The sequence below is a fragment of the Pangasianodon hypophthalmus genome, chromosome 21 (assembly GCF_027358585.1).
Source record: "Pangasianodon hypophthalmus isolate fPanHyp1 chromosome 21, fPanHyp1.pri, whole genome shotgun sequence".
Lineage (NCBI taxonomy): Eukaryota > Metazoa > Chordata > Actinopteri > Siluriformes > Pangasiidae > Pangasianodon > Pangasianodon hypophthalmus.
In genome coordinates, this window is record NC_069730.1 from 14,276,554 (window position 1) to 14,295,170 (window position 18,617).

At 38.8% G+C, this 18,617-nt stretch overlaps 1 protein-coding gene across 1 annotated transcript in view; it reads left to right on the top strand.

Annotated features, from left to right (window-relative positions):
• Window positions 1–18,617, top strand: part of LOC113533567 (potassium/sodium hyperpolarization-activated cyclic nucleotide-gated channel 2-like) — a 71,762-nt gene that overhangs the window by 41,481 nt on the left and 11,664 nt on the right. The window contains exons 6-7 of the mRNA XM_053227676.1: window positions 17,213–17,359; window positions 18,313–18,553. Of these exons, the coding sequence (XP_053083651.1) occupies window positions 17,213–17,359; window positions 18,313–18,553 (388 nt within the window). The remainder of the gene's footprint in view (window positions 1–17,212; window positions 17,360–18,312; window positions 18,554–18,617) is intronic.

Consider the following 18,617-nt stretch of genomic DNA (forward strand, 5'->3'; position numbering starts at 1 on the left):
TTCTCTTTCTACGTCTCTCATCCTCTTTGCCCCATACCTCCCCTCTTTCTGTATCTCTCTCTCTCTCTCCCTAGACCTCCTCTATCAGTCTATCTATCTATCTATCTGTCTGTCTGTCTGTCTGTCTGTCTGTCTATCTGTCTGTCTGTCTGTCTCTCTGTCTGTCTGCCTATCTGTCTGTCTGTCTGTCTGGTGTGTTTTCAGTTCAATTTGATTCAATTCTATTTGATTTAGTTAAATTCAATTCAGTCCAATTCAGCAATGCTTTATGAAAAGCCTTAATAAACAATAAACATATAAGAGAACAAATTGTTAACAGTCACATCACTACATCTGTGTGTGTGCACATACAAGTACACAAACGCTCACATTAGTGGGAGGTGTGTGTGGGTGGACAATCATTCTCTCACTCACTGTCCCTCAGGCTGGGACATATTTTAAAAAATTCTGTATGCAGAGACACTACAATGTTTCTCCCACCTAATGTATTTTTGCACAAAAAATAACTCTGTCACACATTTTGGATGAATTGTAATGAGTAGGTCTTTGTTTTGTGCAATTTTTCTTCTGTCTGCTTAGTGCATTTATTTCCACTGATTTTCCGACTCTTCTTTTTTTCTGCCTGCTCTCTCGTCTGTCTCCCAACACACTCTCTTCCTCACACTTTCCTTTTCGGTGTCTACATGATGTCTCTTTATCTGTATCTGTCTCTTCTGAGACACGCTCTCTTCCTCACTCTCTATCTCTCTCTGCCTCATTCCTGGGAAGCATGATGGATTGCCTTGAGGCTGTCACTTTTCTGATTATTGCAGTAGCAAAAATTTGACTAAATATAAAATCAACCCATAATCAATCATAATCATGACTCTCAGTAATAATATTCGGTTAGGTAAATGCTGCCATGGTTGTAAAGCATTCTAATATAAATATTTTTTTTTATTGTTGCTCCTTCAGCTGTTCCAAAAAAGAAACTTTTTAAACGTCTACACTAAGTACTTAAAGCTAATGGCCCAGCTGCCATTTTTCTTTCCCGCCTCGAGCAGCTTTTATTCCATCTTGTCTTCCAGCTGTCTTAGTGATCAATGTTACAGCACTGAGACAGTTATTGCTCTTACTAATACTGATCGAATGAGTCACAATAGCCATACCGTATTCATACAAAACTCTGGTTACAACCTCAAGGAAACTTTAAACATCAGGCAAATAGCTCTCCTGTTACCAATCAGAAAGCTGAGACAATTAAAAGTTGACTGGATGCATGAGGAATGCTAATTGTTCACATTAATCAATACGATGGAAATTGCACTCGAGTGAAGGACAGAACCGACAAGCTATGACTTTGAGTTAATGTATGAAAAAGTGGATGCATTATTGAGGCCATGTGGAAAGATCTGAAGGTTAAAAGAATCTGAAAAGATCTGAAGGTCTGGGAAAAGATCTGAAGGTTAGCACTCTTTTCAGGGGAAAGTAGCTATAATAATTTATAGAAAACAGGATAATTACCCAAACAGCTATGTGCTATGTAAAGAATAGGTGACAGTGTGTTAATAATCGAGACCTGCAAACCCTGATGAGGAACAATGCACTACATTTTCGATACAGTCCTTTCATAAACCACTTGTCTAAGGTAGAAACTGTAGTGTGCGTTTATACAGGGTTATACGTGGTGGTGACCACAAGTTCATCTGTTTTCGTTTACATGCAAGAAAGGAGGAACATTTACGCTAGAAAATTGCTCCCTTTTACTATTCTAGGAAAAAGAAGTTAATAAGAAAGTAAAGTATGCATGTAAACCTTTCGAGTATCTACATTTTAACTGAAACAAATGAGCGGTATCTCAGATGCCTGGTGATTACCGTAAAACCCTGTATATACACACACTCCAGAACGCTCCAGACTATGTCAGCATTGACCACACTGTTTAAATGCATCTACACTGAATGGTGCAGGAACTTTCTAATTTCTAATTATCATTACCATTAAAAGTATCTGTGGTTAAATTTGACACTTATTTGTAGGCCTATTAATTCATTTTTTTACGCTTTTGTCCAAAAAAGTGCCATCTTTGACCATTTAATCAAAATATTTCAAAATGCTTTAAAATGTCTTGTTGATTTTCAATATATACTTATCTAATGTTTGCCAACTAAGACATACATTGGTAGATTTTATTTCACATCAATGAACTGCCAATATTCTCCATTTACCCTAACAGAAATCAAGTGAATTGGGGGAAGTGGGCGGGGCTTCCGGGGCATCAGTTAATATCAGAGAGTTCAAAAAAACCTGTGCAACTGTCACTCATTCCAGATTCATATGTTGATTGGCTCATCTGCTGTTTTTATTGGGGAGAAAAAAAGATGACTGCAGTTTTTGTGTATTTTTGAGGGAGAACTCATAGCAGCGTACCCTGATGATGAAATGTGGAGCTCCTATATGCAATGTGTAAAGTGTCAGCTCTGTGTTTTCAAAAGTAGTCAGAGTGGTAAAATTGTATGAATAAATAACAAATAGCAAAATAAATGAATACATGTAATTTGGTGATAGTACAGGGGTGAAAACCAAATGCAAATAAATGTCAGCTGATGGAAAAGCCAAGTCACTGAAATGGAAAGGATGCAGGATGTAATGGTCATTTTACTTTGTACCAATTTTAGCTGTGAATTTTGTGAACCTCTGTCTTGTGAGCCAATAGAAACCAAGTGGGCGGGACTGTGGTCTCTTTGGCTGCTAATTATTTTCTCTTTTTTGTTTTTTTTCTCAGTCTGCTAGTGTTTTCTTGTTGACAATGCAATCATAAAGCTACATTTTTAGGACTGGTGCCTTCTCTATGTCTATGTAAGAGTGTGTATTCGAGCGTATATATGACCCACTTTCTGATCTGCAGTCTGCAATTAGATTCTCCTCAGATCAGAAGCAGGGGTTGTGTGTGTGTGTGTGTGTGTGTGTGTGTGTGCTTGCGTGTGTTTAAGAAATTACAGCGTCCCACTAGACAGGTTGAAATTGATGAGGCAGCAAACCAGTGCTCTGCCCGTGTCCTTTTGAAGGTGATATACACTATGTGTTTGCGTGTGTGTGTGTGTGTGTGTGTGTGCGTGTATGTGTGTATTTCTATGGCATGTTTGGTGTCCTTGAGGGTAGAGTAATAAGCTGATGAGAGACAGAAGGGGACAGAGTGTTTCTGTAAGAGGTGCCCTGCATTATGTGCCATATTTCCAGAGCTGCTTTAGACAAATTTTCACTAAAAGCACTGCTTTATTGTGAAGGTGACTATTACAGTAGAGTGGCTCAAACCCCTCTCCACCCTACACATCTTCCACTATACCCTTCCTTTCAGCACTTAGAGCTGTAATCCTATCTCTTTTGTGCCACTGCGACACCACATGAGAGGATATATTTGCAGGTCCTCTTTGAAGGCGTGACGTCACCCAAAAAAATGCAAACACTGGCTGACAGAGAATGGCAGGTTGCACCAAGCAGTCAGCATTTTCCTGTTTGCATTGTTCTAATTCTTCCTTTCTGGGTTCATGATTAGTGACATTCAGAAATTAAAGGAACACATCTCTGAAAGCAGACAAAAAGACCCTACAGTCACATCTGAGTAGGTCTATAATTATCCTTTGCATAGTTTATCCTGACTTAATCAATCTTTTTCATGTTCAGGTCTGCAGTGTCTTATAAGAACCGATCATGTGGGCTCTATTAGGGTTTCTCTATTGTCCTTAAGCTTATTATTGTCCTTAGTATGCATATTTACACACACTCTGAGGCGCTCTCATCCCACTTGTCAATCACGTCAGTGTAATTGACAGAGTAATTACTGACGTCAGTGCTCACAACAAGGTGCAAATACATGACATGTGAAGTAAAATCATATTAAAGGCACATTTAAAGATTGATTGCAGACAATGCCTGACCTTGTCTTCCTTGAGGACTTGGCACACTCAGGGAGGAACGTGCTTTTAAGGACCGCAGGAACCTCATTGCAGAGAGCGACGAGTGGCTCATCAGTTGATTTCGTTTGCTCGGTGCAATTTTAGTTGATCTCTGCTAAAAACTCACCCCCCTTTTTTTGGAGCAGCCACAAAATGCAGCAACAGCATCCCAGTGCATACTCAGTTCCTTTTCAGTGGGAAAGTGGAGACAGGTCTGGCATTTCCCAACCAACTATGAGCCAAATAATGACTCATCTTACCTATCGGTCATGCTGAAATACATTACATTTTCCAATGCGGCAGCAGAAACAGCAACGACAATGAGGGAATTTCACACCACCACAGGTTTTCCAAATGTACACACATAGACATAGACATAAAATCACCCAGTTTTTGAGGAATACATGTACATGAACAGAGAAGGCCTCTTAATTAAGGTACAAGCAAGTCCTGATGCACAGTTGAGCGCTTCTTGAAGCTTCATCATGGCTGGCTTATTATATTTCTTATTTATTTCTCAGACAAACCGTATGTGTATTTATTTCTTATAAATATGACAAACCAATTGTAAAAGTGCCAAATAAAAAAAAAAAAACTGTTTTACTTGGTGCAACAGCTACTTTTGACATGTTGTGCAGTACCGCAAGCAGACTACTGGAAGTTGTTTACCATATATGGTGATTTGGGGGTGTTTTTTTTTTTATGTAAATGAGTGTGGCTGTGCAAAAGCAGAGCAATTTAGAATGTGTAGGATTTATTAATGCCCATTACATATAGTCCTCACATATGATAAATACCAATGGCAGTTCTTACAGCAGAGAATTACAACTTGTTCTACGTATGCTTTGATAAATAATCTAGTGTGGAGTACAACTGACAAATTCTTTAGCTAGCCTACCAGGCAATGTGCTGCTCAGTCATGTTTTGATTACCTGGAAATTATTAATTATTAAAAAAATAATTAATTAGGCTAAAAAGTGGCATCTAACATAACATAACATAACATAACATATAACATAACATAACCCCAAAGTCTGACAATCTAGTTAAATACAGAAAGCAACAACAACGACAACAACAAAAAAGAGTGCATATCTCTGGTAGCTCCTCCATATAATATCTCTGATGTAGCAAGTTTTTGCTGAATATTTTAGCTATGAGCTGTAGTTTTCTTTTCTCTCGTCGCATGTATAAAATGTTATTCAATTCTGGCCATGTCGTTGTTTGATAGTTTTGTGCTGCACTGTTCTATATTTTGGGTTTTTTAATATAGTTTTGTCTATATTTCCACATCCTTGTGCATTGCTGATATTATATAAAATGTTTGCCTGTCCTACATACAAGCCAATTTATTCACATAGTAAAAGTAGTTCCTACCAATAGCCAGAATGTGTCCTCAGTCAATGTGTGTAGTGCAGCAGACGGCAGGATTTGAACGAGTGGACGAGTAATGTGTTGCTTCATGAAGAATATATGTGGTTTAAATATATATTAAATAAAAATTTCTTTGCGAAAGTCAGTGAAGCATTGTTCGTCTGTTTCTATCTCTGGATGGGAGAAACATATGCTGGTGTCCACTATATCAGAAGCGTATTTAAACTACTGGATACTTAAAAATTAAAAAAAACAAAACAAAACAAAAAAGAAGGATACCCTGGACATGTAATCTGCTCCACTCTGTGGTGTAGTATAAAAACACTAAAAGTACAATGTAAGCCAATACATAAATAAAACAGTCATTATATTTCTTATTTCTATAACCAAAAAAGCAGCATACATTATACATTATGACAGCTGTGTTCTCAGTTGATCAGTGTAGCATGAAAAACGTGATTTGTTTTGTAAAAATTGTAGTGATAACTGTTTTCTTGTGAATATTTCATTTCGTAGAATGTTCATATTTTGAAGATAGTGATTCAAGGGTTCGCAAAATTTTCGTATAGTTTTGAGAACCATATTCAAGGGAGTACTGGGAGAGCAGAGACACTGCTTTCTACACTATAACCAACTGAGAACGAGTGCAAGTATTCGTACAATAAGTCATAGTATTGAGACACGAGACATGAAGATGTCGCGTGACACAGAAACAGTCCTCACGTCTCTCCGCATATGCTGCACTAAATGATTGTGTCTACTGTGTGCGTTTGCTTCAGGCGTCTGACCTACTCAGCTCTGCCGTTTTAGTTCTGCTTGGCAGTGTGTGTGTGTATGTGCACAGCTGTGTCCGTGTGTGTGTGTGTGTGTGTGTGTGTGCGTGTGCATAAATGCGAATACCAGTGAATGCACACGTCATTGTGCACGTATGTGTATTTCAGGGTGCGACTGTGCACATGGATGCTTGTGTGTGTGTGTGTGTGTGTGTGTGTGTGTGTCTGTGTGTGTGCATAAATGCGAATACCAGTGAATGCACACGTCATTGTGCACGTATGTGTATTTCAGGGTGCGACTGTGCACATGGATGCTTGTGTGTGTGTGTGTGTGTGTGTGTGTGTATATACATTACTGCCTGATCATTTTATAGCCTCTATAAAAGTCTGTTGGATGCTTGTTGTAAATCTAAAAGATGGAGAAACAGATTGGATAGTAAAAAAGTGCAAGTGAGCCAGACTCATTAATGAGTCTTCATCTGTCTTTCCTACACACTAACACACACACACACACACTCCAGTCTTGCAGCACCTTCTTCAAACTAAAAACCCTCAATTTACATCACAGCCTACAGCTTTCTTTAATGTGCCAAGAAGATTTGGCAAAAGCAGAAACATACTTTTTAATTCTGACATTTTAAACTTCTCCAGCAGGCAGATTTAGTTCTCTGTGAGTTTATTCTGTGTACATAATATGCATTACTCATGTTGTGTTAGTGTGGTGTACAAAATAAAAATGCGAGCATGTTGAATTAATGTAATTTGATTATATTCTATAGTAAATTTGATGACAATGGTAAATTGATGCTCATTTCTGCAGGGGCTTAACCAGGAAATATACTAAACGGTTGAAATAAATGACTCATTTGTGGACTCTGTCTATCATACATTAGTTCTCTTTTGTTCTATTCTATACTCTACTTGTGATGTGTTCAAAGGGAACTGAGAAATTTGGGTATTTGACATGGAATTGCAATACAGCTGCTTTTGAAATGGTTAATGTCTTGAGAAGACTGTTCAGAACTGTTAAGCCAAGAATAAGCTAGCTAAGCCCATGTGAACAGGTCACTTGAGTTCTTCCACTCCAACCTTGGTAAACCATGTCCATGTCCAATGCACGGGTGCATTGTCATGCTGGAACAGGTTTGAAATTGTAATGCTACAGCACACAAAGACATTCTGTACAATTGTGTGCTTCCAACTTTGTGGCAACATTCTGGGGAAGAACCACATATGGCTGTGATGGTCAGGTGTCCACAAGAATACTGCAGTGGAAACTTTTAGGAATGTCAATATTTCCCTCAAACGTCTTGGAAAATTACTAGGAAAAGTCTTTGTATGGCCAAACTGACACTGTAATTACAATTAGAGCTGACCATAAACTGAGTTTCCATGGATTCTGCCATACTGAGAAACTGCAGCTTTCAGAAAAACCACAAGTTTAAAAATATCGAAATAAAATATCAAAAATATCAAAAATAACTAGTTCTTCATATGAAATAAACACACAGCCTTATTTGAAAACAGAAGTATATACAGTGTTACACTATATAATGTGTGCATGAATAGAATAGAATAGAACAGAATAGAACAGAATAGAATACACTATGATACATTATAATAGAATAGTGTGCATTATACATTGTACTTGTACCCCAGTGCTGTTGAATTCATGATTCTGGTCAGAATGTGTTGATAAGATTTATATTAATGTGCTTGTTCTATTGTTTCTATAGTAATAATTTGGGACTATAGTAGCAACAGAAACTATTTTTTATTAGGATTTTATTAAAAATGTATTAGAAGTGTATGTAAATTGTTGACATGGTGAAGTTTTCTGTCAGGAGACATTTATTTAGCATTTTTGGAAGGAGTCTCCAGTGTCAGTGCTTTGTAACAGTCAGAGGTAAAGCTGTTCTGACACAGGAAATTGTTAACACCAAGAGAGAGAGAGAAAAAAAGAGAGTCTGGCGATGGAACGACCGTTTGCAGCTGCTACAACACAAGTGATAACAGGAACTTGTCACAGATGTCTAATTCAGCAGCATTAGACATAACTATAAATGGGTAAAAAGTACAAAGAGTCATTCTTTAATAAATAATAAATTGTTAGCATTGAAAAATCTCCATGGTATAAGAGGAGTATAACACGTCTACGATGTGTGCTTACAGGATAGTAATCAACTTCAGGGAGTTAAATCTTAACCCCATCCTTGATTATTTTCCTATAACTGCACACCCTGTCATGTTTTATTCCTTACATATACAATTTAGTGTTGAACTAACTGTTTAACACAGTTTATTTTGCTCTTTATATGCATACCATTCTTTTATATGGTCCTTTAAACAGGTATACAAACTGTTTTTTTTGTTTTGTTTTGTTTTTTTTTTCACTCTAAGCTCCGAATAGCTGAGAGAGCCACATCTGGCTGATTGGTGCAGTAGGTGGAGCACACTGTAAGCTCCATCTGTAGCTCTGCTGGGCTTTTTCAGATGCAGCTGCAGTTCAGGTACAGTCCAAACAGCCATGCATGAAGAATGATTCTCTCTCTCTTCACTACTAAGCCCCAGCAGTCGTTTGTCTTCTGCCGCATTGCTCCTGCTCCTTATCGCTTATCACCTCCATTTTCTCTCATCTCTTGCCGTTTATCTAATACGGCGCCTTGCCATTATTCTTGTCTGCACGCAGCTAAAAATATGCATCCTATAGTGAATTGATCCTCAACCTAGGGAATTGCCTGGTCTCTTTATAGCGGCTATGAGACTTTGTTTGCTTGGTTGCAGTGAGGAAATACTTTCATTGTTGAATCAGTACTGCTCATAGTTGCCTGACTTAAAAGGCTTGGAAATTGTCAACCCATGCAACAAATACAATGCAAAAACTAGCCAAAAAACAAAGGTCTAAACACCAAATCTATGTTTCTTTTTTTATGACCAAAATGATATAATGTAAATTTCTGACCAACACTTATAAAGGAATTTTGTTATCTATAACACTTCTCTTTGTCCCATTTGAGAGTTTTATAGCCCTGAGAGATGGATCATTCTTTATAGATGTACACAGATGGGCTTTGCAGCAGCAAGAAGTACAACTTTGGGACATTTCATTCAGTCGTTTTAGTTTTGGTTGCAGTCCAGAAAACCAGTCTCTGGTCCACTTGAAAATTACGCTATGTGGTCTCAGGTTCACCTCAAATCAGCTCGGGTGTGGACTACACCATGTATGAAAGTTATCTACTCCTGGGACTGGACAACGATGTCACGTTACATCCTGCTTTATTCTTCAGAAGCAGCTTTTTTGCTTATCTATGCAAACAATATGAGGTTACAGAATATTTCTGTAGGCTACTGATGAAATGGGTCCCATGTATCAAGATAGGACTGGAATGGGGATACTGCAGTCAGCTCAACTTAGTTGTGCAAACGTTTACATGAAGAGCGTGGCACAAGATGCACATCTTATGACAATTGCCAAAATTCTTCTGAAGTGAGAAAGACATGCTTGAAGGTGGTGTTGCATGAGGACCTGCCCTATACTGCACAGGACATTGGTGGCTAAGCGGTTAGGGCTCTGGACTACAAGCGACTTCAGTGTGGGGCCTCTGAGCAAGGACCTTGTCCCTCATCTACTCACCTCAACTGTAAATCACTCTGGATAAATATCTGCCAAATGAATAAACATTAATGGTTTGAACATTTACATTGGTAATAGGACCAAACGAACACCAAGAACAATTACAGGTTACTAACATGTCACCAATATACCAAAAAATATCTACACAGCAGAAATGATTTATAAAACTGTAAACTTGTGATGTTGAAACTAAACCATAAAGGAGCCCAGAATCGATCCTGGAGATTCTCGGAATCAGATATTTGGGCTAATTGTAAAAATGCCGATAGTTATATGATTAGCAAGGACCACAACTACATTAGTTAGAGACAGCACTATAATATCCATAACTACTGTATATATGACACTATATACAGTATATATTTAAAATCCTTGTTAATTCTTGTTTACAGGTGCTCTGGCATAAGAACTTTCACTATACATCATGGTAATAGGACCAAGCGAATATTAATGAAAAAAAAAAGGGTTGTCACTAACATAAACAATGCATAAAATTATGAACCTATGATGATGAAAATGAACCATCCAGAATCGATCCTGGAGGTCATCGGATGCAAACCTTTGAGTCGAGTGTAGAAATCCCGATAGTCATATGATTAGCAAGGACCACAACTGCATTATTTAGAGACAGCTATAGTATAATATCCAGAAGATTGACACTATATATGACTGGGGTGGAAAATATGTGAGTAATTGTACCTTGTTACTATACTTGTATTATTTTGGCATATTTATAGTTTACTTATTATTGAATGTTAATACCTTTACTCTTTCATAATTACATCTACAAGGACAAGGATAAAAAATTACATTTTTATTTAGACCTTCAAAGTACTCATTACATCAGTTTAGCATCCATCAGTGTAGAAACTTTCAAGAATAGTGCCATTTTGTCATCAACCATGACCTTCTCATGCTGCACAGGGTAAAAGTGAATGCTATAGCTACCTGTGTGTATCTGAATATGGATAATCCACCAGACTGCAGCGTGGAACTTGAGGATGAGATCACCTGGCCCTACCTCAGTAAAATATTCAATATGCTGGAGTTATATGGAGCAATATGCATTTCAAATGAGGCGTCTCCTTTGCCTCACTAGAAGGCATGAACTCCATCTAATTTGAAAATGCATTTTGAGGCCATTTTCACTAATTTGCTAACATTAACTGGCTATATTTAACTAACTTGGCTTGTTTTCCTTGCTAATGCAAAAAAAAAGTTAGACCAACATCAGTTCCAGTAGCTAATGAAATCATCTGGGCAGCAAGTCAAAATCTAGCTAATGGTAAATATTGCAAACTTAGAGATGATGTTTTGGGGCAAAATGGCATAGTTGCTTCAAAACAAAAATCATCTTCTAATAATTGTAGATAATTAAAGTTACTTTTTACATGAAAGCATTAACTTAATTTCATCAGTTAAAAACATTTATTTGTAATACTGGAGTACATTTGAAAGTAACAACTTATTTTACTTTGACTTCAGTACATTTTGGGTTGGATACTATCACTTTTATTTGAGTAAAATTTTGACATGTTATCTATACTTTTACTTAAGTAGAATTTCATTGTCCATTGTACATTGTCTGGCCCATTTTTGAGGGAGAAAATTTCTGGATGTTGCTGATCTTCACTGATACATAAGCTTATATTAAGTAACTGCTGTTGCTCCAGTTTTATTCTAAAGACAGAATTTAAATAGCATCTCAGCTTGGAGGTTTTCGGTGACACTGACGACTTTAACTTCAGAGCTGAAGTACAGGTGAGGAATAGTTCGGCACATGGCTCTGGGGCAGACTGGTTTCGGCTCGGCCCTGTCTGCCAGCAGAAACGGTGCTGCTCAGTAATTTAATGAACCATTTTCTGCCCAAGTCAGAGGGATGAATTAAGCACCTCCCAGCTGACTGTGGGCTGAGGTGCTTGTCCCAACCTCAAATTAGTCAAACTTCACTTGCAGCAGGAGGGCACTGCGACAGAGCTGCAGGAGGGTCGACATGCTGTGCCTAGCATAGGCACACACACACACACACACACACACACACACCCCACCCCCCTTTTCCACACACACACAAACCCACACACAAATACACCCCCCCCCCTTTCCACACACACACACAAACCCACACACAAATACACACACACACACACACCCTTTTCCACACACACACACACACAGCCCCCGCTGAAGGTTTATCTACTGCCTTGCATAGTTTCCACTTTGCTGCTGTGCGATGGCTGAAGTGTTTTGTTTTGGATTAGAAAATCTTTAATCGGGGAGCAGTGTGAAGTCCTCGGGATGCAGTGTACCGTGTCTAAACTGCGCAATGAGAATAGGGGTTGAGCCTTTGACATATTCAAAGAGAAATAAAAAAAAATGACAGGCTTCCTAAAGAGTCTCACGCAGCAAAAAAGACACAGTGTAGCTGAAAGGGAGAGAACAAAACCTTGTCAAACAGAATTATTTCTTTTCTTCTGTGACCTTTTCCAACAGACATGCGACTATTTTTAGCATTGCAGCAGTGCTGTTTATATTGAAGAAGACATTATCATTTTCACAGTATAAATGACCTTCAATTATTTAATCTTTTCTTTTAACTCAGTGAGTAACAGCATTTTCTTTGTGACACACACATGCAGAATACAGTTCCTGTCAGGAATGCTGTTAGTATGCTGTTAACCTGGCACTATGGGGGATAGGGATTTACAGTAACAGAATACATGAACTATTATGAACTCGAGTGATGTAGCTGAGGTTGAGGAACTGTCAGAGCTAGAACTCATACACCATGCTGACATTTCAAGGGGGTATAATGGTATAGGGCTCATATAAAAAAAAAAAATGAAAAAAATGAGGCCACACCCACTTGGGCTTTGAATAAAGATAATGATATTTGGCACACTATACAGATACAGATATAGATTGTGTCACTGTGTTACACCCTTAATAGGGAAACAGATATAATATGGCCCCTCAGGGGAAAAAAATAGTTTGATGCTTGGAGCTGTAGGGAATCTTTCCTCCTCTCAATTATTCACACCCAGACATTTAGCCTCCAGGGCCATTTCTCTTTCCCTCCTCCTCGATCTCAATTCTCCCCTTCCCCCTGTCTTTTTCTCTTTTTCAATCAGTAGAGCTGGATGTAGAACCGAAGGTCACAACTGAGGCATTTGGAATAGCCACGATGCCCTCTCTATAGATAAGTCCCGTTGCTCATGCACAGTCTTTCTGTCAGTGCACATTGAGATGCCGCTGCAATGCGCTCTCCATTTCCAGGGACTATTTTATACATTCTTAGTGTTTGTGTGTTGCCATTTTGTGCAGCCTAGAGAACGAATGCTGACCGAGGCTGCAGTTGTGTTACTCCGTATAGGAGTTATTATTCTGTTAAAATCAGTCATTGATTTAACTATTATCAGGGACATCCAGAGGGTACTTCGGACATAGGTACTCGGGTGAAACCATTTTACATGGTCCTACAGTGGGATAATGTGGAATAATGTAGTGTGTGATAGAGTAGGCTTATATCGTTTTATACACAAGAAAAAAAGATTGATCTTTATCAGATTTTTTTAAATTACGTAGGTATATCATTACAGTAGTTTTTTTCTCTCCCTTCAATGAAAAATATGAAGATACTATATATGCAGGTATTGCTGTCTGTCTCTTACCTCTCTTCATGCTGATAGACAAGATAGACAAGATAGAAGATCTCCCTCACTGCCTGCTTTCTTCATTTATTCTCTTTTATTTTCCATCTTATTTTTTGGTGCTATAACTATGAAAATATTAAATAACTATTATAATCTCAATCTCAAAATCTCAATTTAGACTCAACTTGAAGACTTTTAGGACACGTTTTCAGTGTACCAGTGGACATTTATTACCTACTTCAAGGACAGACTGAAGTAAAATCTACAGTATGTTAATACTAGGTAATGAAACATTGCAAAACATAGCTACACTGAAGAAACATTAGATCTGGAGTGATAATTTACTTGTAGGACATCTGATAGGCCTATATTGTGCTGCCAAATTTAAGAAACAATATTGTAGTGGGTTAAAAGGCACATATACTCACTGGCCACTTTATAAGAAACACCTGTACATCTGCTTATTCATGCGATTATCCAAACAGCCAATTGTGGTAGCAGGGAAATGTATAAAAATATGCAGATACAGGTCAAGAGCTTCAGTTAACGTTCACATCAAACATGAGAATGCTGAAAATGACATTTTAGTGACTCTGGCGTGGTTATTGGAGCCAGACAGGCTGGTTTAAGCATTTCAGAAACTGCTGATCTCCTGAGATTTTCACACACAACTGTCTCTAGAGTTTACACAGAATGGTGCGAAAAACAAAAAAGAAAAACACCCAGTGAGCTGCAGTTCTGCATGTGGAAACCCCTTGCTAATGATAGAGGTCAGAGGAAAATGGCCAGACCGGTTTAAGCTGACAGGAAGGCTATGCTAACTCAAATGACCACTTTTTACAACCGTGGTGAGCAGAAAGGCATCTCTGCACAGACTGCACAGCCTTGAGGCAGATGGGCTACAACACCAGTAGACCACTTTAGGTTCCACTCCTGTCAGCCAAGAACAGGACTCTGAGGCTGCAGTGGGCACAGGCTCAGCCAAACTGGACAGTTGAAGATTGGAAATGCTGCTTGGTCTTTTTGCCATCTTCAGCTGTTCAGCTTCTGTGAGTCTGTGCCCACTGTAGCCTCAGATTCCTGTTCTTGGCTGATGGGAGTGGAACAAAATGGTCTTCCTGTCAGCCTGAACCAGCCTGGCAATTATTCTCTGACCTCTCTTTCCCCATTTTTTTTTTTTTGGATATGCACTTTCACTGAAGCTCTTGATCTTTATGCACGATTTTACACATTGCACTGCTGCCATGTCATTTGTCATTTGATTGGTTACTTGCATGAATGTGCAGAGGTGCAGGTGTTCCTAATAAAGTGGTTGACATGAGAAAAGGCCAATGTGCTAATATTTTCTGTCGTGTTTGTCTCCAATCATTTTGTTAATGTCATAATTTCAGTTAATTATTGCCTAAAATAACTATTATTTTTAATTGTGTATATCTGGTGAGTTGAGATAAAAGGGTAGGGGCCCAAGCACTAATTTAAATAGGCTCTGCTTATTTATAATTTCATAGATGTTCTGTATTAGGAATTCTAAATGTTCCTTTTAATATGGAATTCTGCTTAGGGCTATATTGGGCTTCAGTTTGAGCATCAAACTTTTATGCGTGAGTGTGTGTATTTTTTTGGCTAAATCAGTGTGCATTGGTGCTTGTTCTCGTGTCTGATAAAGCTTAGCATTTATAGGCAGACCTGCTGTAAATCAGGGAGAAGGAGGCTGACATGAACCAGCACACCGAGACCTCCTACTGTCCCTGAGCTTAACTGCCACTGCACATCTCACTGGAACCCTGTGGCACAGCTATAAATACGCAGCCATAAATCACCCAACACAACACAGATAGAACAGCTAGACAGCCATCACAGCTCTGTACTAAATCCCTGCATGGGAAACACACCTTCAAGCACCACCTAACGCATGTGTGTTTCATTCTACTACTAATTTTTTCTAATATTTATTGAAAGTCATTGCTGAGTTTGAGTGACAACGGCCGGATGATAATCCCCCATTCAGCCCATCAAACCCAGCGATGAGATGCCTGACTGAGGCACTAAGCCACTAATCCCTAAGGAAATGGAAGTCTTGCAGAAAATGACACATTGTACCTCTTACACCTTTAATCAAAAATAATTCAGTTACTTTTCCTATTGCATTCTGTTCTGAAGTTGAGTAGCCTCTTTGTAAAGCCACATAAAGGGATATCAGTCCACATCAGTGGCTTAAATCCGGAATAGTGTCTCTTAGTGTCTTACTTTCTCTCTTGAGTCAAACATTAAGCACATTTACCTTTATTAAGCCATCAATGAGCTCAATGAGCTATTGAACCATCATGGCCCAGGTTTCTTTCTACTACTTAATGCTTATCGAGCAGTGTCATTTTAAAGTAGCTTAATGGTGCTAGTAATCAAGCAGTTGTGGTCTTTAGAGTCAATCGAGGGACAAGTTCTATACCCAGGGCTATTAGATATTTTTCTAAGGCTACAATTTGTTTAAGAAAACCATGTACCTAGACAGGGTGTCACAGTGGTGCAGTGTATAGCGCTGATGCCTCGCAGTTCCAAGTGCTCGGTCCTGAGCTTGTGGTTTACTGTCTGTGCAGAATTTCACATGTTCTCCACTGGGTTTCCTCCAGGTTTTCTGGTTTCTTCCCATCTCTAAAAAACATGAAGATAGGTGGATTGGTGACTCTGAATTGCCCCTAGCTATGAATGAGTGTGTGTGTGTGTGTGTGTGTGTGTGTGTACATGGTGCCATGTGATGGACTGGCATCTCATCCAGGGTGTATTCCCACCTCGCACCCAGTGTTCCCAGGATAGGCTTTGAGACCCTGAGGATGTCATATGCTGCCTGGAGTTGTCATAACAGTTTATGTCCAGTGATGTAAATTATCATTACACTCTCAGTGGTAATTGCAATGACAGTTGTCATAATGTTTCATGTCAGTATTATTATGACGTTAATGAAGATGATGAAGGATGTGCCTAGACTGGCCGTTTATGGTAAAACCATTGCTATTGGAGCATTACATGCCTTGCATTATTCAGTAACGCTTTACTTGGACCATGTATCATAAGACTGGCATGATCATGTTATAAACACATTGTACTCTGTCATGACAGTTACTTCAAAAGATATGACATTATTGTTACTCTCATTTGTTATTGTTATAATATAATACGTGTCATAAAAAATACATATTGACTCCATTAGAAAAAACTTAAACTGTCATGACATTAAACATTATGACAACTGTCATTGCATTTATCAGTGATATTAACATGACATGTCACTGGACATAAACCGTCATGACAACAGGGCCGCATATGAAATCTACAGCTGGTTTTAGAGTATGCAATTACAGTAGCCTTAATCCACATTCTATAATAGATTATGTGACATTAATGACATGAATACATTGGTCATATGATGCAAATAAAGTGTTAACCATATTTTTAAAGCCTGCAAATGCTGTTATTCATGGGACACACTCTCGTTGCTGTAAGGTGGTGCCACAGTTGGAGTGACCTTTTTGCATAAATATTTGTCATCTACTTGGGATGCAGAAATTAATTCTTCAAAGCATGTATATTCTTAAAGTTAGGGCTGGCATAACCTTGTTTCTGTATGTTAATTGGCTCAAAACATGAACATACTCCTTCTGTGCCAGACTGAACAATCTGTGAGATATTTGGCTCATTAACTAATGATGATACATAAGTTCAGCGATGCCAGCAGTGCAAAGCTGCATCTGTGCAAATATGAATATGTGCATAAGATTGAAAAAGGAAGACAGACATAGTTGCTTTAACACACACTATCTAAGTTTTTTTGATCTTTTTGTCCTCTCTTAGTACAAGCAAGTGGAGCAGTACATGTCCTTCCACAAACTTCCAGCAGACTTCCGGCAAAAAATCCATGACTACTATGAGCACCGCTACCAGGGCAAGATGTTTGATGAGGAGAGCATCCTGGAGGAGCTGAACGAACCGCTCAGAGAGGTGAGACAGAGCATGCTCACCTCGTGTGGTGGGAAAGTTGGTATAGACGTCTGTGTGTAAACATCTATGGAAAAACAATCCCAAGAGGCCATGCAGTTACCTCAGTTCTCTTCTCACTTTCCAAAACAATAAAGGGATGCTGACAGTGAAATGTGTTGTGCTGCACAAAGCAATCCATCTCTCAGAAAAGGCATAATGTAATGCTCTAGATTCTTTTTTTCTATTCCAGACTTTTTTGTTTTATTCTACTGTCTGTAAGGATGTGTTAGTTGGTGCATATCAAAATGCTCTTTTGTATGTGTTTGTAAAATATGTAGCCCTGCATTTACACTCACCAGCCATTTTCCATGTGGCACTCACCAGCCAATCATGTGGCAGCAGTGCAAGGCATAAAATCATGCTGATGATGAAGAGCTTTAGTTAATGTTTATATCAAACATCAGAAACGGGTTTGGCCTTTGGCTGTATGGCATGGCTGTTGGTGCCAGATGGGGCTGGTTTCAGAAATTGCTGATCTGGGATTTTCACACACAACAGTCTCTAGAGTTTACACAGAATGGTGCACAAAACAAAAACCATCCAGTGAGTGGCAGTTATGGGGTAGAAATGCCTTGCTGAGATCAGAGGAGAATAGCCTAACTGCTTCGAGCTGACAGAGAGGCTAAAGTAACTACTCATTACTACTGTGGTGAGCAGAAAAGCATCTCAGAACACATAACAGATTGAACTCTAGAGACTGCTGTATGTGAAAATCGATCAGCAATTTCTGAAATACTGAAACAGCCTGTCTGGCACCAACATCCATGCCTCAATTAATGTCACTGAGATTACATTTTTCCCCATTCTGATGCTTGATGTGAATGTTACCTGAAGCTTTTGACCTGCATCTGTATGCTTTACGTATTGTATACTGTATATCATTCATATTGGCATACCTCTGCTACCCTCCCTAGGAAATCGTGAACTTCAACTGCCGTAAGCTGGTGGCCTCGATGCCCCTGTTTGCCAATGCTGAGCCCAACTTTGTCACAGCCATGCTAACTAAGCTCCGCTTTGAGGTCTTCCAGCCCCGGGATTATATCATCCGCGAAGGCACCATTGGCAAAAAGATGTACTTCATCCAACATGGTGTGGTCAATGTCATCACCAAAGGAACTCTGGGAATGAAGCTGTCTGATGGCTCCTATTTTGGAGGTAAAGTGTCCTGTCATCCTTGAAATGAACCTGTTTTCATAACTGCCTAAATAAGGCTGAAATT